Here is a 27,771-nt window from a genome sequence, read left to right as displayed (position 1 = left end):
TGCCTTCTTTGGTTGTCTTCTGTTTTAATTTTAAAGCCCTAACATCTAAACTTGATGTGTCCACTGTTGAGGCCGTTAGGTATAAGAGTTGACCTTTCTTGACCATCATGTTTACCTTTCTATTACTTTCCATAAATCATTTTTCTAAATTCCAAAAATGATGTTTTGTAGAGTACTTGTGGTCAGCATTTTCTTCAGTGTATTCCAACCAAAGATGTACTGTGTAGGATTAAAAGGAATTCAGAGTTCATTTCACAAGTGAAGCAGAATACTGTGATTGAATCCTTGAGAGTGATAGTTCACATTTTGCTCATCCTTAGAAATATTCTGGTTGAAAAGATAAAAGAAAATTCGTCAGACTGATTTGTGAAATATGAATATTGTTTCAAAAATGGAATTGGATTAAATTGAAAAAACACCAAAAAACTTGGAGACTTTTAAAAATGATAATCTCATCCCAGATACCAGAGCGGGAGGTAAAATGTGAGATAGAAACCTTCTTTCGGCGTTCTTCTTTGTCAGGGTGGCTCTGATGGGCTCTCCCTTTGTCTGACATGGAGTAGTCAGAAGTGGGGAGACATGGGCTAAAAGGGGTTTCAATTTGGGATATCTGTGGGAGAAAAAAATGTTTAAGCCTACTCTTCCTCCCTTTTATTTTGGGCAGTGTTCATCTTGTTAGTGGCTCTTGAGCTGTGTTTATATCATATATCAGAATATTCCATTGAACAGTGTAGGCATAAGATATTAACACCCATACTTGTCTAATGATTCTTTCCCAACTGGGTTGGAGGTTTGTTTGTTTATTTATTTATTAAATTTACTTTGTTTTCACTTTTCTTTAAACCAGGCTGCGTGGCTCCTGAAAGCTGTTACCTTTATAGATCTTACTACACTTTCAGGTGATGATACCTCTTCCAACATTCAAAGGCTCTGTTATAAAGCCAAATACCCAATCCGGGAAGATCTCTTAAAAGCTTTAAATCTGCATGATAAAGGTAATGTTGTGTGTGATCTATGTGGTGTCTAGTGCTTACAATACTGATTGCTAAATCAAAGAGGACTTAAGATACAGCTGCTAATGATAATGGTGATAGAATCCATGATAGAAACTCTTGCTGTATATACATAGACAGATTCTTCTCTGAAAAACAGCAGGAAGAGAATCTGAGTCTTTTTTTTTTTTTTTTGAGGTCAGTTCTTTCCATCAATGGATTAAAGTGCTTGGTAGAGAGTGACTTTATTTCTTTTCAATTCTTCAGTTTTGGAAAATTTCTGTTTAGTGACACTGAAATACTCATTCTGATTCCCTAGCCACACGTGAAAAAGCCAGCCTCATTACTTAATAACCACATCTCATACATAAAGTATTTTCTGTGAGTATATGAAATACTTTTGAAAATAAAGTGCACATGAGAAATATAGTCTGCTTATATATTAGGTTAGATCTTTCAAAAAAAGTCATATTCACTGCTGTAGTATACATGAAAAGAAGGACTTTTCTAGAGTTGCCTTAAGTTTAGAATCTTAGCATTTTGGAGATGTTGGACACCTGTAAGAATTGATTCCCTTGTTTTCTAAGTAAAGAAACCAAGACCTGGAAGGCTAAGCAGCATTCCCAAGACTACGTGTCTTGTTACTTGCTGGGCTGGTTTTGGGAGCCAGGTCTCCTTCCCACAGAGTATGCTTCATGGCCCCCAAGTGCCTATCTGCTGTGAGTGCAACTAGAGACGTTGAATTGGCCTAATGCAGGTCTTTTATCCCAAATAAACATGTTTAGGTTTGTAGGTAAACAACTCTACGGCTTTTGAAAAGTATTTATTATGTTTATTTCGAGTTGGCCATAAAAATACCACCTTATTTATTGCACTTAAAGGTAACAACTTGGTGTAAGGTCTTTTGATACTGCTTTGTTTTATAGTGACTATTTGAATTCTAAATTTTTTTAAATTTATGAAATTATTTCTTAAAATCAGGTCTTCCGTTTCAGATTTTATTATTTCTTGCAAAAAAGGGAATAGGATTAGTTAAATGTCATTTTTGTGGTACCACCCTCTAAATTTTACTTATATTTTTCTTCATCTGCCCTTCTTCAAACTATCCTTTGTTCAGGTTGTCCTATATGAATGCTCTGTAAATACGGATTTTGTTATCTACATGAAATATTTTCATTTAGTAATGATCACCAAGTTTACTGTTTAGACATTTTTAAAAAACAGTACTATGTTAATCTCAGATGAGTATATCAAACTTGTTTTTATGACTTTAACGATAAGAAAATAATCCATGTTGTCAAGAACTAGAAGGGAATGTGGAAAATAAAAATCTTTTAATTTATTGCAGCATTGTGGGGGATTTATTTTTTCTCTCATTTGATTTTTGCCAGTGTTGCAATATAAATAACAATTAAAAGCATGTTGTATGAGTTGAACTTCATTTAAAGTTGGCTATTCCTATTTTTTCTTGATAGGCATTACTACAGCTGCTGTTTGTGTTTATCCTGCCCGGGTGTGTGATGCTGTAAAAGCTCTCAAGGCTGCAGGCTGTAATATCCCTGTGGCATCAGGTAAAATGTGTTGTGGCTTTTGTTGTTATTTTTTAAACATGTTTCCAGTTCTTCATACAATGAGGTATTATACATAGGTTTGTACTATGGTTTAAATTAGTTTTTGTATTTAATTAGTTGTATTTATTCATGATTTTAGTATGTATTAATTGCTTAGTAAGTGGAAGACATATTTATTCCCAACAATATAGAACTGTATTCCTATCCTTAAAGAAACTCAGTTTAGGAGGAATAGTCAGGTAAAGAAAAAAAATCATAAGGTATGATGTATATATATATATATATATATGCATACTAACACACACATGTATGCATGTTCTGTTATACATATATATGTAAAATATAATAATAAGGATATGCGGGCTGGGAATGGTGGCTCACAACTATAATCCCAGCACTTTGGGAGGCCGAAGCAGGTGGATCACCTGAGGTGAGGAGTATGAGACCAGCCTGGCCAACATGGCAAAACCCCATGTCTACTAAAAATACAAAAATTAGCCAGGCATGGTGGCAGGTGCCTGTAATCCCAGCTACTGGGAGGCTGAGGCTGGAGAATCACTTGAACCTGGGAGGCAGAGGTTGCAGTGAGCCGAGATCATGCCACTGCACTCCAACTTGGGTGATAGACCAAGACTCCATCTAAAAAAAAAAAAAAAAGGATATGTGCAAAATGTAGTTGCAGTTCTGAGCAGGGAATGATATATTCTGCAGAGGTTGGTGACACCAAAGTAAGAGAAAGCATCGTCATGGAGATAATTGCATTAGGTCTTAAAGGATGGGGAGGAGTTCACAGTGTTAATAAGGTAGGGAACCACATTTTAGACAGAGGCTCTAGCACTTGTGAAGGCACAAAGCATGTTCAGGGAACTGGAAAAGGTTTGCTATTGTTGACTACAAAGGCAGGGCTCCGAAGACAGGGCAAAGGGGGAGATACAGGAGTTGAAACTAGAGAGGGAGATCAGGGCAGAATTGCAGAGGGGATCCATGCCATGTGGGGGCATTTGGCCTGTATTCTGATGCTAGGGAAGACACTGAAAGGTTAGAGGTGTGACATGATCAGCTTCATGGCATAGTAAATTACCTGATGGTACTGGATGAATTAGAAAAGGAGTGAAATGGAGTTAGGGGAGACTTGTCACAGTCCATGCGGGAGCTGATAAAAGCCACACAAAACCTAGAAGATAAAGGAGAGGGTGCATTCAAAAGTCACTGACTTCAGATAGACACAGTAGGACTTGGTATGACAGAAAAGTCTTTAAAACATTAGTTTGGTAAATATGTATCTATGTGTATATGGATGGATGAATAGACAGATATAAAATTAGATTCTAGTTTTAAGAGATGTTAGAGGAATATCCTGATGCTTTAAAAAGGGAGTCTAGGCCAGGCATGGTGGCTCACATCTATAATCCCAGCACTCTGGGGGGCTCAGGCAAGAGGACTGATTAAAGCCAGAAGTTTGAGACCAGCGTGGGCAACAAAGATCTCTACAAAAAAATAAGTAAAAATTTAAAAGGAGTTTATAAAGGTCATTAGCTTATTAGGAATATATTAAAAGAAACATGGTGCACAGTATTTATATAGAATTGATTTATGAGGATTCCTGAAGTATTTGGCAGCTACACTTGTATAGACCTTAATTTTTCATCAGCCTCAGTCAGTTCAGTTTTTGCTTTAAACAACAGAGAAACATGCTTTCCTCTAAGGTAACAGACCTAAGGAATTTTTTTAATTTTCATTTTTGAGACAGAGTCTCGCTCTATCACCCAGGTTGGAGTGCAGTGGCACGATCTCGGCTCACTGCAACCTCTGCCTCCTGAGTTCAAGCAGTTCTCCTGCCTCAGCCTCCCAAGTAGCTGGGGCTATAGGCGTGCACCACCACGCCAGGCTAATTTTTATACTTTTAGTAGAGATGGGGTTTCACCATGTTGACCAGGCTAGTCTCAACCTACTCACCTCAGATGATCCGCTAGGCTTGACCTCCCAAAATGTTGGGATTACAGACAAGAGCCACCTCTCCCAGCCCCAAGGAATTTAATATCAAGGTAACATGACAGGTTTTTTTAGAAACAGGGATGGAGAGTTAATGATGTACATGTAAAAGATGTTACTATTTTTCAAGAGTGTAGTTGTGTTTTGTGTTTTCATTTTCCTCTTATTTACACTTGGCTCTGCTCTTCCCAACCCTGCCCCTGCCTCAATTTTGTGGACTAATTAGGTGTGTTTTCCTCCTGCATTCTCTTTTCTTTATGCTCATCTGCCAGGCTGGTTGTTTTTAACATAGGCAGTGGGAGGAACACATAGGACAGTTTGTTTACCACAGCTAAAGAGGTTCATGAGAGAGTTAATTAAGATAAATCAAGGGTAAATGAGTAAATCAAGATAGCTAACTTGATCAAGATTTGGATCCAGAACTAGTGTGCTAGATAACTAGTGTTCATTAAGACAGGGCTACAACTACTATTTTATGGTATCACTGTGAAGATAACATTTTTGCAGGTTACTTAATCCACCTTCATGAGCATCTCTGCAGCATCTTAATTTCAGGTCTTCCAGAAAATGATAGTTGTCCTAACACTAATATGAGAGAACATTCAATTTCTTCACACTTATGCGTAACATAAGTGATGTTCTTAAGTGTCAATGCATTGGTCTTTAAATGCTGATGTTTAGGGGTTTGGAATTCTTTGATGAACTACTACTGACCAATTGAAATTTGTTTTTCCCTCCCCCGCTTACTTACTTTCCTTCTTCCCTCCTTCCCTCTTTCTTCATTTCCTTTCTTAACTCTATTAGTGGCCACTGGATTTCCAGCTGGACAGACTCATTTGAAGACACGATTAGAAGAGATCAGATTGGCTGTGGAAGATGGAGCTACAGAAATCGACGTGGTAATTAACAGAAGCTTGGTGCTGACAGGCCAGTGGGAAGGTAGGTGCATGCTCTTACCTAAGAGACTTTCACCATTCTTCCCTGGTGAATCAGGTGATGAGGCAAGATGTAGCATGTTTTAGAGGTCACTGTTCTAGGTGACAAGTTAGTAGATCAAATGGTGAGTTTAGGAGAAGGCATGGCTTAGATTACCCATCCTTGTGTCCCTCATAAATCTAGGCAGTTGCCTACCTGCGTGAACTTTTCAGATCCTTTTGAGTGCTTAGGTGAATAGTTACTTCCATGCAATAGATTCATAACTTTTAAAACAATTTTATTTTACCAACATGCTTTTTCTTTAGAAGGGAAAAGTTATTACTATTCTATACTGTTTTGTTACTAAATACATACTTCACTCCAGGCAAGTCTTTTATGCAAAGTTTATTTGAATATATTGGAGGAAACTCCCCTTTTTTGTGTTAATTTTTGCAGTCTTTGAAGGTATGGAATTATTAAGTTGACTAAGTTTATTTTTACTTCTAGCATTCTTAGACATAGCTCTGATGACTATCATGAGGTTAATGATTCACTATCATGTCAGCGTACACTAAGACATTGCCCTTTCCAGCAACAAGCTTTTGTTTTTTTAAATAGATATTAAAGAATCAAATAGATTTTACCTCTGTCTTAAATATATTTTGTGTACTAAAGATGAGGTCATTGGTAGCTAGAAAAGTAAAATTCTCTCTTTCAAAAAAGTCATTATAATAAATAGTTTAACCAAAAATTTTTAATGAAATTACAAGTTAAAGCCAGGATAATATGTTGTCTCTTTATATGTGTGTATATCAAATAAAGGGCATATTTTATACTAATTATGGAGGCTATTCCCACACTCTTAAAGTTTAAATAAGAGATAGGATTTTATCTCTTATTTAACCTGCTTATTGGACTTGCCTATATCTCATGGGTATTTTCCTGTGACTCTTTCTATCCATCTGTACCTGTAAAGCCTTTATTTGTCTATTTGTAAAGCCTAATTCTATTGATTGTCAATTATGAATTGCTTTTGGTTATGCAGTCAGTGGTTTAAACCCTCAGTATTTATTCTCTTATATAAAGTCCAGGGGTAGGTATTTCAGGGGTGTGTGGCAGGTCCACAAAGTTCTTGGAGACCCGGGCTACGTTTGTATTCCAGTTCCAAAGCATGTGGCTTCTGCTGTTAATGTCAAGGGCACTTCATTGTCTGAGATGGCTTCTGAAGCTCCAGCACCTTACACTCATCTCCTAGACCATAGGAAAGAACGGCTTTTCTCGTTAAGTCTCACACAACACCTTTGTTTATTACACCTTTGCCCACTGGCCTGAGCTGAGTGACATGGCCATTCTTGGCTGCAAGTAAGCTGGAAAATAGAGGTTTTAGCTTGGAATATTAGCTACTTTCCTGTACATTCCCATTTCTATTGCCTTACCATGCAACATATGACACAGCAGACTGTTCCTTCCTTCTAGTAACACTTTGTTGTCGTGGCTTTGGTGCCTACATTCCTGAGGTCTTCCTTTCTGTTTCTGATTACCCCTGTGTCTCATTTGCAAGCTCTTCCTCCTCCTGTCATCCCTGAAGTGTCCACGGCTCTCAGATTCTGAGAACCGTGGACACTGAACTGTGGTTCTCAGATTCTGTCCCAGTGTGACTTTTCCACAACCTTGGTGTGCTTTCCTTTGGAAACGCCATGTCCTTGCTGATTTCAGTTACATTCCTTATGGCAAAGACAACCAAACCTCCTGAGCACCAGGACCACCTGCTCCAGAACTCGTATTCCATTGTATCACTACACCGTGTTGCATTTCATCCATCATTTACATATAAGGAGACATTCAAATATCACTGAACCTTGACAAAATCAGAGAAATCTAGTTATTTTAGAAATAAATCTATTAGGCCGGGCACAGTGGCTTATGCCTGTAATCCCAGCACTTTGGGAGGCTGAGGCAGGCAGATCACTTGAGCCCAGGAGTTCAAGACCAGTCTGGGCAACATGGCAAAACCCCATCTCTACAAAAAAAAAAAAAAAAAAAAAAAAAATTCAAAAATTAGCCTGGCGTGGTGGTATGCACCTGTAGTCCCAGCTACTCAGGGTTGGGGCTGAGGTGGGAGGATTCCTTGAGCCTGGGAGGCAGAGGGTTCAGTGAGCCATGATTGCGCCACTGCACTCCTAAGCCACTGCGCCTGGCCTAATAGATTTATTTCTAAAATAGCCTGAGCAAGAGAGTGAGACCCTGTCTCAAAAAAAAAACAAACAAGAACTATTAAAAAAGTATTTTCATTTCCCTGACTTTCTTAACAATTTTTATTAAATACAATTTAATTTTTTCTTGATTATTCCAAACTGTTTCATTACTGATTATATTATTCCAGAATACAGTGATGCTTTCAGGGGCCAGTGGAATCTCTGAGATGATTTGCCTCATAGCTCACAGTCCAGACTCTTTTGCTTTTTGATTTATGTATCTTCTTATTTGTTACTGTTTTTTTGCCTGCCCCTTAGTGGTTAAGCTTTTTACTGTCAGATCATGTTGAGCTCGTGACGGCACACTGTCCTTCCCTGCCAATCCTCCTGTCACTCGTGTCCAGCTGGACATGGAAACGTGGACAACTACATTTCTCACTTATCACCATAGTTTTAACCCAATAGGGTGTGGCATGTATTGTTGGTTCTCAAAATTATAATACCTGACAACCATTTTCAAATGATTTGCCCCAGCTGCTTTCCTGACAGGCTGTAGCATATCCCCCTGGGCATTTGTGATAAAAGAATTGAGGTGTGTATGTGAGGGAGGAACAGGCTTCTAAATGAGGAAAATCCCTCCAGGTGATTTTGTTCTCCTTCCCCACCAGTCCCATGTCCTTATTAAGAAGTACTAACTCAGGACTCTTCTTTTTTTTTTTTTTTTTTTTTTTTGACATAATTCCAGTTCTTAGTTGCATATACTTTAGGTGCCAGATAATGGAAGCATTGTTGAATTTACATACAACAATGTATGTAAACTCATACATTGAATACATTCATATATTGTATGTTTTATTGTATTACTAATACTAATTAATTGATTAATTAGTACATCTCATATTTCCCATGTGTTTCTATGCCTTTAGCCTGGATCTGTAGTTAGCTGTAAACAGGAGAGTTTGATGAATAAAGTGTTATTCTGGCGAATTTAGCTAAGAAGTGCATCTACTTCCTGTGCTCTTGAGAGAAGAAGACTTTCCTCTCCCTGGGATGGCTGTGCTCTCTGATAAAGATAGCGTCCAAGTGGGGACATCACCCGGCTGGCCAGCCAGGCCACCCAGTCATTGTTGGTGTCACAGTCAGACCCAGAACAAATGCACTGTGGGGCAAGAAGGGAGGACAGTACCGGGAAAGCAGGAATAGTTGAAAGCTGAATCTTTGCATTTAGACAGATCTTGGTTGGAATCTTGGCTCTACTGTTTACTGTTGGACAGGTTCTTCTCTGTGTTTTCTGTTCCTTCTATGTAAAATGGAGATAATGACATCTACTTCACAGGGTTACAATAGGGAAGAAATTAGATAATGTATGTAAAATGATCATCCTGTTGCTTGGCCCTGATGAAGCCCTCCTTGCCAGCTGCAATGTTGCCTTCTCCTTCTCCCTCCTCCTGCCCCTGATGATGGTCTGTTGTCAAGGGAAATGACACATAGCACATGTGTTAAGTGAATAAAGTGGAACTCTAAGGACTTGGGTTTTAGTCTTTATGATTTTGATAATTTGTACCTAGACCTTGGGTAAACACTTCGGTTCTCTCTGCTTCCATGTAAATGTTACAAATGAGAGGATAGGACATGATGATTTTTACAGCCCTTTAGAGCTATAGTGATCTTTGATTTTATGTTTAGCATTTTCATTTTCAGTGAATATTATTCCCATGATTAGTACATGTAATACAGTATTTCTTAGTGGTGGTGTTGAAGTTGACATCTAAGGTGCATTCCTTAAACAGTTCTTTGAAGAAAGCATTCACCAGAAGTTGTTCATCATCTCATAAATCTTATTGAGCAGGTTTTAAAAATTGAATACTTTCCATGCTCTGTAAATATACAGAGGTGTTCATTTTACTTTTTTTATGACCTCTTTCTGTTGCATCTATTTTCCTAATATATTTACCAGTGACAGGGAAATGCTATCAGGTTGCACCTTGTTCAGGAATCTAGCTCCATGAGCTGAGGACCTGGAGCTGGCTTTACTAGCTTTGGGAGACTCATTCCATACTGGAGCACCAGCAGACGTAGTTCCAAAGGTGGCTAGGATTGTCTGACATTCTGCAGCATCTTACATTCAGTGAGCAATTGGAAGTACCGTTTGTCTCCTGTATCCAAAGCCTCATGTACTTTTCATCTCCTTCAATTGTTTACCCCTGAATTACTCTCTTAAATCTGGCCTGTGAAGTACATACCTCATGGCTATGAAACATTTTAGGATAAGAGAATGAAATATCAGCACCAAAGCCACATTATTTTTCATTTTCTTATATGAAGAGAATCCTAAAGGCCTTGAATCTGGGCAATAATCTATTTTTCTTATTTGCTGATTTTTACACAAGAAGGATGGTAGAAAGAACATCTCAAAAATAAATTGGTATGTTTCTTTTATAGAGTGTTAATCATATTTTATTAGAAAAGCAGTCTCTAAATCCATAGACACTTTTTGGGGAGGAATTACATAATCTATAAGTTGTGGTTTCTCTGTTTTGGGAGTTGTATATAACAGAAATTCTGGAAATATGACAACTGTATGCTTTTATGGTTTTCATTTTTATGCTACAATTCTTCAAAACTTCAGATACTATTGATAAAAATGTGCATCTTATCTCTTGTAGGTTATTATAATATCTGGTGTGTTAGCTCATCTCTGCCTTAGTCTTACAAGATTAATTAGTTGCTTTGGTGGATGAAACTGTGTTCTTGAACATTTTGTGACTTTTTTAGTTTAAAAGGTTGCTGTACAATTTTATATCAAGTGTTTTACTGTACATATAATTATCTTAAGAGTTATTTTCAGGCCATTCTTGCGCAGTGTTGAACATCTTTCTGATACTCAAAAAATAATTGCTTAGATATGTTCGTTAACAATTATTTTTAAGTGCCTTTGAATAGCAGGAAATATAAAAGGAAATATACTTTATGACTTTTAGATAGGAAACAGTCTTTAAACACTTGGATTCTTACTTAAATCATAATTTTATACATATAAGTTTTATTAACAGAGTTTTTGATGTCTACAGCAGTGCTCTTCCAGAATACTTACCAGATTGCCAGCTGCTTCAAAATTGAGAAGATACTTTCCTTTCAGGTGGACCCTGGAGAGAAGAAAGTTAATTTTATTTATTTATTTATATGTGTTTTTAGCTTTTTGAGGGTTTTAAAATTTTCATTTCCTGTTTTAAAATATACCATTCTATTTTTTAAAATAATGTTAAGAATGAGCTCATTAAAAAAGAAAACTGGAAAAGAACAGGTACACCCACATTTCCAACTCCATCTCCCCTTTCAGATTGTTCAAGACGTACAATGTTCATTGTATATGTGTAGACCTGATTCCTTCCATGTTGTTTTCAGAGGTCGACACCAAACTACCAAGTAGATATTTTTCCTTTGGTTTAAATTCAGATTCCATTCCACCGAAGCAACACGAGAAAACCTAATGTCTAGTTTTAGCTTCTGGGGATTACGTTCTCCAGGTAAGAAGTGAAAATAGAGAATAATCGGTGTTACCATCTTTATTCAGAAAATCATTATTTTCAGCAAAACGGGGCCAAGGCAGAAAATCCAGGTTGCAAGACTTGGAAAAAGGAGTGTCCACCCCATGGGACATTTACAGATTGATCACTATGACAGCAGCCCTTTATAGATGTAATAATGTTGTCATTAGGTTGTGATAATTCTCCAGAGACCTCAACAGCCCCAGATTAATAACATCTGGAAATTGTTCAGATGACATAAATTTCTGTTTTCTGTTTTAAGGCTTCCATGGTGCCTTTCTGTGGCATCTGCGATTGTTTTTCTTTTTCAAACCTTTCAAATCAGGAAATATACATAAAATACAAGATTATTTTCCTCACCTGTGCTCCTAGGCTCTTGTCTTGATAGCCAGCATTACCAAATCTATCGGGTAAACTGCTGGCCAACTGGTATGTCTGCTGGAATTTCTGGAGGTGGAATAGCAAATGAGTTCATCTGGCAAAGAGAGCATCTGAAGGTCCATGCAGTCTTGGCAAGGAAACACAAAGTCCCACACATAAGACAGGGATGGGGAGTTTTTCATCACCGAAGAGGCCATCTTTAGATCTCAACTCTTTTTTTTTTTTGATATGGAGTTTCGTTCTTGTTGCCCAGGCTGGAGTGCAATGGCGCGATCTTGGCTCACTGCAGTCTCCGCCTCCCAGGTTCAAGAGATTCTCCTGCCTCAGCCTCCCGAGTAGCTGGAATTACAGGTGTCCACCACCATGCCTGGATAATTTTTTGTATTTTTAATAGGGATGGGGTTTCACCGTGTTGGCCAGGCTGGTCTCGAACTCCTGACCTCAGGTGATCCACCTGCCTCAGCCTCCCAGAGTGCTGAGATTATAGGTGTGAGCCACTGTACCCGGCTGGATCTCAACTCTTAAAGATAATTCAGGAACCATTGCTAAAATGAACAAGACCAGCAGATTTTGGAGCACAGTCAATCTTCAGTGAGGGTAGATATTTCCTAATTAAATTCCTGAATTTCTTTTTGGCTTCTGTCCTTTCTTCATTATCAAAGTACCAAACAGTATAGCACATCTGGTCTCATAGAAGACAGCACCTCGTGTAGGTTCCTGCAATCTGACCAGAAGAGCAGGACTTTTTCACAAATGGCCTCCACATCTGCCATGAATGATTTCTCCTCTGAAAATAGCCATAGGATCCCACTGTGTAGCGTGGTATCCCATTCTTGTTCAGATAGTAGATGCAGGCGATGCAGCAGCCATCGTTGTTGGGGTTGTCCACATGATGAATCTAACCTATTCCATTTTTAAGATAGCAAGCCACCATTGCCTTGGACCTCTCCTTGACATAGTATTTTCCCAGTGGCTCCTGCACTAGAGGACCAGCCTGTCAGTGAGGGATAGGAGGAAGCTAATGGCCTCACAGCCCTTCTTGTTGCTCCCAGAACTGTGGGGTGAACTGATCACTCCACAGTTCACCCTTTAGAGACACTGCACACATCCCAGCCAGCTGGCTGTCCCGCAGGGCCCCCTTGCAATGCAGCTGCTTAATGTGCTCCTGGATGCAGTTGCCCACCACCTCCTTGCCCAGGAAGTTTTGCGGGTAGCAGAAGCTGACCTCCTGCAGACAGGGCATGATGTACTCTAGGGAAATTTTCTCCAATTCCTGCCTCATGATGTGTCCCAGGGGCATTTCATGCACAGTGCAGAAGTCGGGGACCCCCAGCGTGCACCCAGAGAGGGAACGATGTATGTGATGTGAAGCCAAGGCGTGGGGAGTGTGGCCATGGTCCCGAGCCACTGCGGTCAGTACTGGGGACAGGGGAAAGTTGCTCACAACTTTCAGGAGAAGGGATCTGCGTTCAGGGATCAGTGGGAGTGGTGCAGGACTCCAGGATCTAGTGCTGGACTTCTAAGTTAATCTTAAATAAAGAAAACTAAAATACTATAGATGCAAGTTCCTGCTGGCGTGTGGGGACACCATTGCAGAAGGTAGGGCCAGTTGTTAACCTGATTTGGATGCTGTTTCAAACATGCAGTCTCACCCCTTTCCCTCCTCTCTACTCCTTGGATCCACACTCTGATGCACACAGGACTTTCTCAGTGTGTCCAAGTGCTCTGATTCCTGTCTGAGCACTCCACTGACACAACCTCACTTGTTTTTCACCTGGGAACGACAGGCAGAGGTCAGGTTATGACCTCTGCTTCTTCTCAGTGTGGCAGTAGTAGGAGGGATGCGGGGAGACAAACAGGAGACAACTCTTCTGCTAGTTGTGCCACTATATTGATTAAGCATCTGCAATGTAATATATCCTGGGTTTCTAGCACACCCACTCTCACTACCCGTGAAAACCTCATTATAAGTCAAAACATTTATTAATAGGTTTTTAATGTGACATCACTATGCCAGCCATTTCTCTGGTGTATGTGTTTTGTTAAATTTTGCATTATTCTGACTAATTTGCAGTCGTGGTATTGGAATTCCATTTTCATTTGTCAGGCATCTTTGATAATAGCCTACCAAATTATTATTTTTCTAGTACATGGCAAGAATTGCTTTTTTTTTTTTAAATAGAGAATTTCCAGTTTTCATAATGTTTGAATTTTTAACAACAGACATATATTACATGTGAATATGTAAGCAGAAAAAATAGTAAAGGCTCTGGAGAATAAGGTCATGATGTTTGCAAATATTTAACTATAAGGACATTTACTAAAGTATTACTTATAATAGCAAAAAATCTGGAACCTTAAGTATCCAATAATAGGAAAATGATTGAATAAATTTTTTATGTCCATGTGATGGAATATTGTGCAGCCATTAATAATTGCTCCATAGACCTGTATTTATTAATATAGAAATATGTCAAGGATATATTGAAGGAAAAAAGCATGTTACAGAATAATATGTACCATATATAATCACTTTTTTTAAAGTTATAGAAGCCATAGAGTGATAATCTAAAAAGCTCTCCTGTAAGAAAAATATCTGGATGCTAAATTACAACAAACATATCAAATTATTTTTTAACTTTTATTTTTGAATAATTTTAAACTTATAGAATAAGTTGTAAAATTGGTACAGAAAACTACAATTTTATCACTGAGATTCCCCAATTATAAAGCACTATCCCATTTACTTTTTTTGACTTATTTCCTCTGTGATGTGTGTACATACATATATAAATTATGTATTATATACATATTTTTCTGAACCATTTGGGAATAAGTTGCAGACCTGTTCACCTGTTACCCTTAAATACTTCAGTGTGTATTTCCTAAGAACAAGGACAAGGACAAGGACACTCTTGTACCAAGCAACAGTACTGCATCAAAATTAGGAAATTAACATTGATAACCATACGGCCATTAAATCTACAGATTGTTCAGATTTTGCAGATTGTCCCAATAGTGTTCTTTATTAGGTCTAGATCAGTTGTTTCATATCTCTTTAATATTCTTTAACCTAAGAATACTAAGAACAGTCCTCAGTCTTTCCTTGTCTTTGACGATTACTGGCCTGTTATTTTGTAAAATATACCTCAGTTTGGGTTTGTTTGGTATTTTCTCTCAATTAGATTCAGGTTACACATTTTTGGCAGGCATACCACAGAACTTTTGCTCCGTTCTTCTCAGTGCATTATTTCAGGAGTCACAAGATGTTAATTTGTCCCATTATTGATGATGTTCCTTTTTTTACTTGGCAAAGATGGTTTCTGCCAAGTTTCTCCATTGTAAAATTAATAAGTATTTTGCATTTTAATAAGTAATTAATACAGATTATGAATGGAGATATTTCGAGACTATGTTAATATCCTTTTCCTCATCTAACTTTTATTAACGCTTTTAGCATCCATTGATGATTTTTCAGCTATTACTCTGATTTTCTAATTCTGTCATTTCTTCTACACTTATGAGTTGGCATTACCAAATCTGGGCATGATGTGGAACCCTACAAAGCCAGATGTGGTATTGAGGTGGTATTGAGGTCCTTCCCTCCCTCCCTTCCTCTCTCCCTCTCTCTCTTTCCTTCCCTCTCTGTCTCCTTCCCTCCCTTCCTTCCTTCCTGTTTGTAAAAACTCATTGATTCTTATTTTACTCAATTGGTTATAATCCTTTACCATCATTATTTATTTTGATACTCAAATAGTCCCAGATTTGGCCGTTGGGATTGTAACTGCTCAGTGGGTTCACCTTGCCTGCTGCCTACACAGAGCCAGTTTCTCAAGACAGGGGAATTACAGTAGAGAAAGAGTAATTCACGCAGAGCCAGCTGTGTGGCAGACCAGAGTTTTGTTTTATTACTACTCAAGTCAGTCTCCCTGAGCATTTGGGGATCAGAGTTTTTAAGGACAACTTGGTGGATAGAGGAAGTCAGTGAGCCAGGAGTGCTGATTGGTTGGCTAGGAGATGGAATCCTAGGGAATTGAACCTGTCCTCTTGTGCTGAGTTAGTTTCTGGGTGGGGGCCACAAAATCGATGAGCCAGTTTATCGATCTGGGTGGTGCCAGCTGATCCATCAAGTGCAGGGTCTGCAAAATATCTCAAGCATTGATCTTAGGAGCAGTTTAGGGAGGGTGAGAATCTTACAGCCCCCAGCTGCGTGACTCTTAAGCCATAATTTCTAATCTTGTAGCTAACTTGTTAGTTCTACAAAGGCAGTCTAGTCCCCAGGCAAGGAGGTTTATTTTGGGAAAGGGCTGTTATTATCTATGTTTTAAACTATGAACTATAAACTAAGTTCCTCCCAAAGTTAGTTCAGCCTGTGCACAGGAAGGAACAAGGACAGCGTAAAGGTTAGAGACAAGGTGGAGTCAGTTAGCTTAGATCTCTTTTACTGTCTCAGTCTTAATTTTGCAAAGGCGGTTTCAGGAGCTGCTTCAAACTGGCTCCTCTATCCTTTTTATGTTCCCATCATTCTTTGAGAACTTCCTTGCTTTCTTGTAATAGATGTTTCAGGTCTGTCTTTGACTTTGTCTGCTCCAGCTTTGCAATCAGTCATTTCTCCAAGGAGCTCTTGCTCCTTTTATTGATTAATTGTATTTAGAAACCAAGATCTGGGTGCTAGGTATAACTCACTGCTATTGGGATGCTATTGTTTCTAGGCCCTCTTGTCAGACAGATCTAGTAAATACATGAACGTACACATATACACAGCACACACATAGAACCACACATTCATCTGTATTTGTTTATTTATATGTCAGTCTATAAATCTGTCCGTCTTAGAACTTACAACTTCACACTATAACCTCTATTACACTCCAGCATTGCATGGTTTATTCTTACTTTCCCCTTCCATATTTATACCCCTTCTTCTCGTCAGTGAGAAATCTTGCTCCCACTATCCATTATCTTCAGTATGTTCATCTTTTTTTTATCAATATTTACCTATTTTATCAATTGCTTTATATTTGACAATCTCTAGAACCTGCGGGTTGTCTTCCTGTTTCTACTTGCCAAGTCCTCCCCAACCCCTAGAATTTTCAGTCCTCGCTGGTACGGGTGACCTTCATTTTCCCCAGAGCTGACTGCACGTCCCCCTCACCTTGCCTCCACCCTGATGTGGCAACATGCAGGCCAAGAATTTCTCTAGGCCCCAGTGACATGGGGGCTAGGTTTCTCTCCACCTTCTTGGCAGTGTGTGGCTGAGAAAATCCCTGCTCCCCGTTGTCTGTGGTTGAGAGCTCCCAAAGATAGAGTTCAGAATCATCTTTCTAAATCAACAAGAGCCTCTTTCATCTAGGAAGTAAGATGAAACTTTTAGAGTAAGTCAGCGTTTACCATCATTTTACATGTGCTTATTATCAAAGGTGGATCTGAAGGAAAAATGATTGATTACCTTCCTAACCATTTTAATACTTTTATATTTATTGGCAGAATTTGAGAAGGGTTTGAGCTATAAAAGTAAAGCTCTCCTATCTAATCTTGAGGAGAAAAATGAAGCTTGGAGAGGTTCGGTAACTTTCCCAAGTAACACCACTAATTAGTGGCCAAGCAAGGGCTGAAAAGTCCTGATTCAAACATATGAACTCTACTGTAGCACCATACCCTTGTTTTCTTCCCATCCAGGGGGCTAAAAGAGCAATTTAGAGATCATTTTTAGTGTATTATACAAAATTAAGTATCTTATGTTTCTGAATTACCTCGGAACTTTTCATTTTATGCAGCTTTTTTCCCCTAGAAGAATGAAAAGCAGGTCCTAGGTTTATAATGCCCATCTGTCAAGTGAGTAGTTTGAACTAGAAGGGCGTTGACATCCCTCTCTAGGTTCTGAGTTTTGACGAATCTGTTGCTTGAAGCACTGCAATGTATTTCCCTGGGAATATGTTGTAATTACAATGAGTGTACACTTGCGTGTGTGTGTGCTGGGATAGAGGCAGAAAATTTTGAGGAAATACAGTTTTATTCCACATATGAAGACATGACTCCTCCTCTCTGTTCTATAACTGACCCACAATAAGATTTGGGGCAAGTCATTTATCTCTCCACATCTCACTTTTCTTTCTGTCTTTTTTTTTTTTTTTTTTTTTGAGATGGAATTTTGCTCCTGTTGCCTAGGCTGGAGTGCAGTGGCACAATCTCAGCTCACTGCAACCTTTGCCTCCCAGGTTCAAGTGATTCTTCTGCCTCAGCCTCCAGAGAGTAGCTGGGATTACAGGCGTCTGCCACCATGCCTGGCTAATTTTTTGCATTTTTTTTTTTTAGTAGAGGCGGGGTTTCACCATGTTGACCAGACTTGTCTCGAACTCCTGACCTCAGGTGATTCACCCACCTTGGCCTCCCAAAGTGCTGGGATTACAAGGCGTGAGCCACCGCGCCCAGCCTACATCTCATGCTTCACATGGGAAGTGTGGAGGTAACTGCAAATTGTCTCACAATGGATGGTTAAATAGTGTGTGGAGAACACTGAGCATTTTTGAGGGAAGAAGCTTTGAAAACGTAGGGGATTTCTCATCATTTAGAGTAATTATTCCTCATGAAAAATTTTTTGGAAAGGGCGTGCGTTGAACTTATTGCTTCACTTGTAATTTCCTCTGCATGTGTGGTCTAGCAGCAGTTACAGTAACTCCACACCCCACCACTGTCCTTTCCTACCAACGTAGGGGAAAACCTGCTCATTCATTTTTCCATTGTTTGGCTTATTTATATTGAAAGGAAAGTGCCAGTTGAGTTTGTTAAAGGACATATTTGAGATTGACTGGGTTACATTTCAGCCATCAAGCCACTTTGATTAGCATATGTCATTCATCTAGTTTCCAAGGTGTCTATCATGGTACTGTCAAGGTCCTCAAAACGACCTAAACACTAATAATGCTTCTTTGTGATTTCTATGGCTTGTGTTGGAGTGAAGTGGTCTATTTTTTCTTTTATGTAAGATCTGCAAATGCTAGTTGTGTTTTCATAAGTATTAGGACAGTGCTTGCTGTTTTTTGTTCGTTAAAGTTATTTTTGGGTTTCTGGAAGTGTATAAGGGAAAATATGGGAAGCTAGTATTGAATGATTAAATGCCTACTAAATGCCTGGTTCTATTCTAGCAACATATATTATTTAATCATCACAAAAATATGTGAGCAAACCGAGCCTCCCTAAGTAATTAGGCTTAGAGAAATTGAATAATTCCTAAATGTTTACACAACTAGCAGGTAGCAAAAACTGTCTTTTCTCAAGAGTCTGTGCTATTCAAAGCAGCGTGGGTTCTTAGCTTAAAAACAAACTTGTTTGTGATATATAGTAAACTTTTTCCCCCAGACTGTTTTTTTAGGGGCCCAAAGAGGTTTTATTTTATGTTCTTTAAGGAACATAGATCATGGTGTCCTCTGCTTTTGTAAGTCCGTCTGTAATCTGAGCCTGATAAGCACTGAATAATAACAGTGACACCATCACTGCTGCCACCAACTTTGAAAACAGGAACTGACATTCCTCGAGCATGAACAATGTGCTTGATATTGTCCTTATCTATTCGTGTGTGTTAACCTGTTTGAAAATAACTCTGTGAGGTGTGCATACTTCTGTCATTCCCATTTTGTAAATGAGGAACATGGGACAGGTTTAGAGTTAAGTAAGTTACCCAAATCAAGCAATAAACTAGTAGTAGAGTTGAGGTGTGAATCCATATACTCAGGAGAACCCACATTATTGTCTACAATACTATACTTCAGTAAATATTCGTGAGTTGAAGATGAATAAAACCAATTCTGATTAAGTGAAGCTGAAAGGGGATTTATTATATTAGGAAGACATAAAGAAGCTCACTGAATAAGTAGGAGGCCTTGCTTGGAAAAAGAGCAGGACCATGAGAGAATAAGGAGCAGAGAACACAGTCAGATTGTGCCACAGGAAGAGCTTGATCCCAGGGCCACTGCTGGTGCTACTTCTACTGGCCAGCACAGATACCACACTGTTGGCTGGTGGCTGGCCCCTGGGACACTGGACTTTTGGATCTCCTGCTATTGCTGATGCCGCAATAATAAAGAAAATATCTAACCATTCTTTCATCTTTGCCTCACTCTGTAAGGTTCAAAGGCCTGGATAGAAGCAATCACTGGATAGAGCCCAGGTCACGTTTAAAAAAGCCCAGATTTGGTATAACTTCTGATTTAATTGTTCTGGTATATTTTGGGCAGAATGGTAACAGAAAGAAATGACAACTTTCCACCTGTCGAACTCTAGCGGTCCGGCCGCAGGGGTTATTCAGGGATGCACCGAGAAGTAGTGAGAAGAATGGTGAAAGAAAGACACAGAGAAGCGGGATTAGGAGGGACAGTCCCCTGATAGGGAAGCGCCGACAAGCTCTAGTTTATTCAGTGCTTTTATACATGCCAGGGGTTAACAGTCCACACAATAGTTATTTTTGTCTTCCTTTGATGCGGCCTCTGCAGTCTGTCCTGTGCTAACTATTAACTATGAAAAGCCATTCACAGCGCTTCACTGATCTGGTAAGAACAGGAAGCTACGCGTAACAGGATCTTCAGCGGTCAGGTCTTTGCCATGACACCTACTTCCCTGTCTGCAGGCTTTGCCAATGCATGGGAATGTGAATTTGGCTCTCCACATCGAACCTTAAAGATTAAGATACTTTCTCAGAAAAACTTGATCCTGTTATGTGGTAAAATAGGCCAGTAAAATGATTTTAGAAATTGGCAGTTAAAGAATGAGAAGGCATTGGTTGCATATTTGTAAATCCAGTTATACTCTAAGTGACCACTTTGGGTTCATTCTGTTTGGATCATGGATTAAAGAGCATAACTTCCAAATGACTGAATCATAAAATACCTCTGGTTTTCCTGGTTAATTTTAACCATGCTTCAAGAAATTCACTTGGCATCAGAAGGTGGCACCTTAGAAAAAGGATGGTGTTTTTTTGTTCACAAATATGGTTGTGATCAGTGTTCGAAGAATTTGTTTTACAGGCCAAAGTTCACTTTAATAGCTGCTGTAATAAAATACTTTTAAGCCTTGTCTGATGGCTCACTGATTATAAGCAGTAATCCATACAACAGAACTTTGGTTACTGGAACTGGGTCAGGCCATGAAATAAGATTTGACTTTTATAACACAGCACTTAGTGGAAATTCATTTTACTAGAATTCTGAACTTAATTAAACTTTTTGAGTGCTTATAACATGTCAGGCAGTATGCAAAGTACTTTGTATATCTCTCTCTTATTCCTAGTAACCCTGTAAAGTAAATATTATTGACACTTCAAGGATGGAGCTGATGCTGACAGAAATAACTTGCCTAAGATCCCACAGGAAATGATGGAGTTGGGTTTTAAATCTGCATTTGTCTGACTCTAAAGCCTCCTTTTAAAGACAATACTGTTTTGTGGAAGAAAATCATTAATTAAATCACAAGTTAACTTGGATTAGCATTCTTGGATTTTTAGATCAGAAGATTTTCCTTGTCACTTGTTCTTAGAGAACAAGTTTCTATTTTTAGATTCAATAACTCAAGAAATGTCATTCCATCCAATTCATTCTCTGAATTAAAAGAATATAATTTTTTTTTTGCTACATAGTCTATTACTATTTTTAACATTCTTACACAGGTTGTCATATTGGAGGCATAAATAGGATGATTTTCTCCCAGGTTAGGTAGATGGGCAGGGTAAGGTAGGTGGTGTGGCATCTCAGATCATCCCTAGTAATCAGAACTGCACGTTAATAAGGATCTGTGAAAATAGTCTGTTCTTTATTGAACCTTCTGTGGGTACCATCTCTCAGTGGTAACAAACTTTCTAAACTTACTGAGCGTCTTGGAATAGAATATTTGCTTTCATTTTTCTTCATTTTTCACTTCTGAGCTTCAAGTTCATGTTTTCTGTGATTGAGAAGGCAAGTTTTGTTTGGCTGTTATAACTCTTGTGGTTTTAACTGAGACTAATTTTTCATTTTTTTAAACGTACTTTAGTAAGCCTGTGAATTATAGAACTCTCATTTTAGCTTTAAGAAATGCTTACCCCAACCCGTATTATGAATGTTTCCCTCCTGCTTGGTTTACTCCATGTGTTTATAAAACTACTTCCTATGGGCCAGGTGCGGTGGCTCACGCCTGTAATCCCAGCACTTTGGGACACCGAGGCAGGCAGATTATGAGATCAGGAGATCAAGACCATCCTGGTTAACACGGTGAAATCCTGTCTCTACTAAAACTACAAAAAATTATCCCGGCATGGTGGTGGGTGCCTGTAGTTCCAGCTACTTGGGAGGCTGAGGCAGGAGAATGGCGTGAACCTCAGAGGCGGAGCTTGCAGTGAGCCGAGATCGCGCCACTGCACTCCAGCCTGCCTGGGCGACAGGGCAAGACTCCGTCTCAAAAAAAAAAAAAAAAAAAAAAAAAAACAAAAAAACCTAGTTGCTATGAAAGATTCTCAAATACAGGGGAAAGATAAAGCCTTGGTCTTTTTACCATGGCAGTAGCCAAGAAGTGAGAGTGGCCGGCCTGAAACAGGGTAAAAGCTGAAATTCACTGGTATCATTGACAAAAGACTTAAATAATTTTTTAAAGATTTAATACTCATGATTTTGGTCTAATTTGCTTACTAAAATCCTGTTACCTTTCATATAAAGTGTTACCTTGAATATGAAATATGAAATAAATCTGGGCCCAAAGTGGAACCCTCCAAAGCCATATGTGGTACTGGGGTCATGGGCTCAGGGGTTAATAGATTTAAGGCAGCATCTCTGAGCCTCCCTACAGATGTTTTTGTGCACATGCGTCCAACACTACCTGGCCAGGCCTAACACTTTGTAGTCAGATATATAAACATACTCTGGCAGGCAGTGGGGCAAGCTGCTGTGTCTTTATTGTCATGAACATAACTCTCAAGAAAGGTATGCTTTATATTCCAACCAAAGAACCTATTACTTGTGAATCGAAGAATTAATAAGAACCTAAGATTTTTTTTTTTATTACTTTGCAAAGCGGTACACCACTGTATGTATGGTAGCTACATTTGTTTTTTGTTGGAAGCAACCATCATATGGACAAGACAGAAATTATTTATAATTTGCATGTCATTATGATATTTAAAAAGCTCTATGTCTCTGGACCTCAGGCCAGGGCTTAGAAATGGTTTCATGGTAGCAAACTAAGCATTCCTTGTACCAGGATGTGAACTGTAACAGAATGCTCCAGGCAATGTTAAATTGGGGTGATTTTTAGAAAGTGACAAATGTTTTATGTTTCCTAAATGTGAAATGGGTTCCACCAGCTCTAAACGGCTGCCAAGTTATGTTATCACTTGCCTGCTTTGTAACTGCCTCAATTATTTTCTTCCCCAGCCCTGTATGATGAGATTCGTCAGTTTCGCAAGGCCTGTGGGGAGGCTCATCTTAAAACTATATTAGCGACAGGAGAACTTGGATCTCTTACCAATGTCTATAAAGCCAGTATGATAGCAATGATGGCAGGTAAGTGTTTTATGTTCAAATGATGTTTCTGTTGAATTGATGTTTTTAGGAGAAATTAAGTAAGTGAAAGCATTTAGCTATTATTAAATGTGCTAACCACTTGGAAGTTTTTCGTGGGAGGAATCAGATATTTTGTAAAAACACGTTCAATGTGAAGTGGTCAAAAACTCCTGGCTTTCTTCCACATTTTTTTTTGTGGCATTTCATTGCTGCACTATGCTTATAAGGCAGTAGATGGCTCTCTTGTTAGTGATTTGCCTTCTGTTTTATTCTTTGATTATTCACTCATCAACATATGTTAGACAGGAATTTTTTTGACTTACTCCTCTCTGAATTTAAGCTTTTCATTTATCTCAGAGATATGTATCCATACTATCTGAGACAGCCTCTGCCTTTGTTTGTGTTAATGTTTTAAAATTTAGTGCAGTATCATTGATTTTTATACTTTCAAATATAAGTTGACTTATTCTTTATCTCTGTGAACAGCAGGTCTATCCATTTAGACATCCAAGCTTGCAGCCTAGGAGTCATGCTTGGTTCTTTCTTTTTCTCACCTCACATAAATCAGTGAACAAGCCTTGAGAGTTCTCTCTAGACCTCTTTGCTGTGTGTGACGCATCTTCCCTCCATTCTAAGTGCTGCTGTCTTAGGCCACCATCCTCCTCCACAGGGATTACTTCAGCTGTACCCCTGTCTTCTTGACTTTTGTTCCCCTCCAATCTGTTCTCCACACTGTCGCCACAATTTGTTTTTAATGCTAATTTTATTATGGTACTGCTTGCATTTCCTTCAGTGGTTTCCCTTCATCTTTATGGTAAAGTGTACATTCCTTGATTCCTATTTTAAAAAGGTCCTTCCTAAGACCCTGTCTGTGCCTCTGCCATCTCATTTTCCCTTCACACCATGTTCTCCAGCCATGTAGAATTACTTGCAGTTCTCTGCAGATGGTGCCATCCAATCTTTTGAGTCTGTATGTTCTGTGCCTCCTGCCCGGAATGCCTTTTGCCCAAATAACTCAACATCTTGGGGTTCAGCACAGGTACCACCTTTTTCAGGAATTATTTCCCCTGACACTGCTTCTCCCCCTACTGTTTGGCCCATTATCTCCTCTGTGTGTCCCCGCAGCATTCAGTTAAAAGCCCTATCATATAACTTATCACATGACATTGTGATTGAGTGTTGAATTTCTTGGTGTCCTTCTAGGGGCCCTATATTTGGATGAAGATACCTGGTTTCTCTGGTCTTGAATCTGGGCCTGCCATACTCTTGTGTACTTCTTGAGTGCTCTGTCAGGCCTAGTAGATCATTCCTTGGAACTCTGCTGAAAATCAGCCTACTAGTCATCAATGATGCTGTTGCTCTAGTCACAGCTGCTGTATCTAGAAAATATCTGCACTTGTTGTCTGAGAGCAAAATCTCAGAAAAACCTAAGGATGAGAAGGGATGGAACACTTTGAACAGTTGTTCATTGGTGATGTTGGCATTTCAAAGATTCACAGTGCCTCTTAGGAACCTGGGAAAAGCCCCTTGGAGGCTACTTGGTGTACAGGTAGCTCCCCTTTTATGCTCCTTGCCAGCACAAGTGATTGTTAGCCCAGGTAACAAAGTAAAAGTTTGGAAACGAATAACAGCAACCACTTACAGTACATACTTTGTGGTAGCCACACTGTTGGTTGTGCACATGAAGCTGAGATACTCCTCAGGGTCACATCGGAGCCAATCTTGTGATACCTGTTACCCCAGCTGTTATCCTGGTCACAATGAAAGTGTATTCATTCTGGGAGGTCAGCCAACCCTGTCTTACGCACAGCACCTACTACTCATGATACGAATGTGGTATTAGGTCATCCTGCTTTGGAAGCTCTGTCCCACCCTCCACCCATCCTGTCCACAGAAAAAAATGTGATTATAAACCTGTCCCTTTATTTCTTCCTGTCTGCTTGTTTCTGTGTTCATGTTGTTTATCCACTTCATTTCTTCATTTAAGCAGTGTTTATTGAGCACTTACTATGAGTAATAAAACTGTATTCATGGTGTGCTTTACCAGGTACATTGAAATAATATTCCTTAGTCCTCGCATCAGTCCTGGAGTGGAAGAAATCTAGGATTGTGTGACTTGCTTAAGGTCACAAAGCTAATAAATAACCTGTATCACTATTTGAACACCCTGGTCTTGTGGCTCCAGGTTTATTGCTTTTTCACTTGTAACACGGCTATTTCCCAAGGCACGCACTAGATTTTATCATGAATGAAAGACACAGTCTTTGTGAGGCATAATATATGAAAGCATGTAGCATACTTCCTGGCCTATAGTTTATACTTCCTACTCTGTTAAGAAGGTATATTATAGAATTGGAATATTCTTTGGCAAACTTTAAATATTTTAAAATATTTTTTATATTCTTGTCCCAATTTTATGTGTAACTTGCACAAACTAATCCCCCCAAAAGTAATTAAAAAATTTCTGACTAAATACTATATTCTACTTCTGTGGTGGTGTAAAAAATTTTTTCTTAAATCAATTTCATTGAGGCACATTTGCATTCAGTAAAATTCAGGTGTTATGTAGACAGTGTGATGAGTTTGGCAGTTTGCAAACACCTGTAACCACTACTCCCTTCAAGACAGATCATTTCCATCCTCCTAGAAGTATCTTTGTGTCCCTTTATAGTCACCTCCACTCAAGTCACCTGCTGTCCCCACTGCAACCACTTTTCTACTTTTATCACCATGCTTAGCTTTGCCATTATTAGAACATTATCTAATCACATAGTGTGAACTCTTATGTGCTTCGTTTTTGGTTTGTTTTGCCCTCACTAAAAATAATAGACAGGAGATCTTAAGGAGTTTGCCTAGAAGTATTTCACTGTGTAAGTACACTGAGTTGCTAAAATTGTTGGCATAATGTTGTTTATAATATGTTCTTCCATTCTGATATCTGTGGGATCTGTAGTTATATCTCTTTTTTTATTCTTGATATTGGTCATTTTTGTTTCGTTTCCTGTTGTTGTTTTTGCTTTTCTTTCCTCCTCTGCTTGTTCATGGTAGGGCCTTGCCAATTTTATTAATCTTTTCAGAGAGCCAAGTTTTTATTTTGTTGTTTTTTTTTCATTACTTTTCAGTTAAAGTTATTTTCTAATTTCCCTTGTGATCTCTCTTGTTATTTTGAGTGCTATTTACAGTGAGATACTTACTTTCCAAATATTTTGTGCTTTTTTATATATCCCATTGTTGCTTTACAATTTAAGATTTTGTTATCCTCAGAGAGTATCCATTGTAAGAATCTTTTGTCTTTTGGAATTAACAGTTATTTTGTAGCTCATTTTATGGTTATATTTAGTTATATGCTTCAACTGCATAAGTGCACACTAAAGTGCACTTAAAAGAATGTGTATTTCAGATGTTAGGGCAAATGTCAGATCAAATTGGTTGATAATGTTTTTCAGATCTGGTTTTGTTTTCTTTTTGGTCTACTGGTCCTATTTATTACTGAGAGAGTGTTAAAGTCTCCAAACATGATTGTGGATTTGTCTGGTTATCCCTTTCGTCTGTCAGTTTTTTCATCATGTATCTTGGAGTCTCTTGTTATGTATATACGACTTTAGGATTGTTATGTTTACCTGTTGAAGTAGCACATTTGTCATTATGAAATGTCCCTTTTTATCTCTGATACTAGTCCTTGTCTGAATGTCTACTAATGATGTTCATCTGGCCACACCAGCTTTCTTGTGTTTAATACTTGCATGATATATATTTTTCCATCTTTTTATTTTCAACCCATCTGTGGCTATATATTTAAAATGTATCTCTTGTAGGTATTTCTTTTCTAATCTACTGTGACACTTTCTACTTTTTAGAGTGTTTTATTCATTTACATTTCATGTAATTATTGATATGGTAGGAGTTAAGTCTCTCATCTTGCAAACTTTTTCCTATTTGTTTGAATCTATTTTTGGTTCCTCTTTTCTTGCAACCTTTTGGGTTCATTAGCTATTTTGTAACATTTTGTATCTTCTGTTGGCTTTTTATCTACAAACTGTCCAAAATTTTTAAGTGTTTGCTCTAACAATGTGCGTTGTTAATTTTTCACAGTCTACTTAGAATTAATGTTGTTTCACTAAACATGTCACAAATGGAAGGACCTTACAACAGTTTAATTTACATTCTCATTGGTTCTTTGAGTTATTGTAATGTTCTTTTCTATATATATTACAAACCTCTTATTACAATGATACGAATTTTTAACAGTCACTTGTCTTTTGAGGACATTAACAAAGAAAAAACTAAGATAAGCTAGTATTTTATGTTTTCCCTAAATGTATAAGTTTAGTCTTTATTTATTCCTATAAATATGAGTTTCCATCTTGTATAATTCAGTGTGGGAAACTTCCATGAGTATTTTTTGTAGTACAGGTCTGCTGGTGATGAGTTCTTTCTGGTTTTATTCATCTGAAAATGTCTTCATTTCACCCCCATGTTTTAAGGATAGTTTGCTGAATATAGAGTTCTGGGTTGAGCATTTTCTTATTTCAGCCTTTAAATAAGTCATTCCATTTCTTGGAATCCCCTTTCTTCTTGTTTCCTTGTATGTAACATCTTATCTTACTCTAGCTATGGTCAATCAATATTTTCCTTTTGTCTTTTTTGCTTTCCCA

General features: G+C 38.4%; 1 protein-coding gene and 1 pseudogene across 2 annotated transcripts in view; one reads left to right on the top strand and one right to left on the bottom strand.

Moving 5' to 3' along the window:
- The window catches only part of DERA (deoxyribose-phosphate aldolase), a 123,699-nt gene that overhangs the window by 46,774 nt on the left and 49,154 nt on the right, over positions 1 to 27,771 (top strand). The window contains exons 3-6 of one of the 2 annotated variants that reach the window (XM_055280511.2): positions 848 to 995; positions 2,468 to 2,563; positions 5,360 to 5,494; positions 22,988 to 23,116. In XM_055280511.2, the coding sequence (XP_055136486.1) occupies positions 848 to 995; positions 2,468 to 2,563; positions 5,360 to 5,494; positions 22,988 to 23,116 (508 nt within the window). The remainder of the gene's footprint in view (positions 1 to 847; positions 996 to 2,467; positions 2,564 to 5,359; positions 5,495 to 22,987; positions 23,117 to 27,771) is intronic. The other variant, XM_055280512.2, reaches the window with a different exon arrangement.
- LOC129481958 (prolyl hydroxylase EGLN3-like) lies at positions 12,127 to 12,894 on the bottom strand (annotated as a pseudogene).

This window comes from Symphalangus syndactylus, chromosome 5, assembly GCF_028878055.3.
Source record: "Symphalangus syndactylus isolate Jambi chromosome 5, NHGRI_mSymSyn1-v2.1_pri, whole genome shotgun sequence".
Classification (NCBI taxonomy): domain Eukaryota; kingdom Metazoa; phylum Chordata; class Mammalia; order Primates; family Hylobatidae; genus Symphalangus; species Symphalangus syndactylus.
Note: the sequence above shows the minus strand (reverse complement) of the source record. Positions and strands in the feature narration are given on the sequence as shown.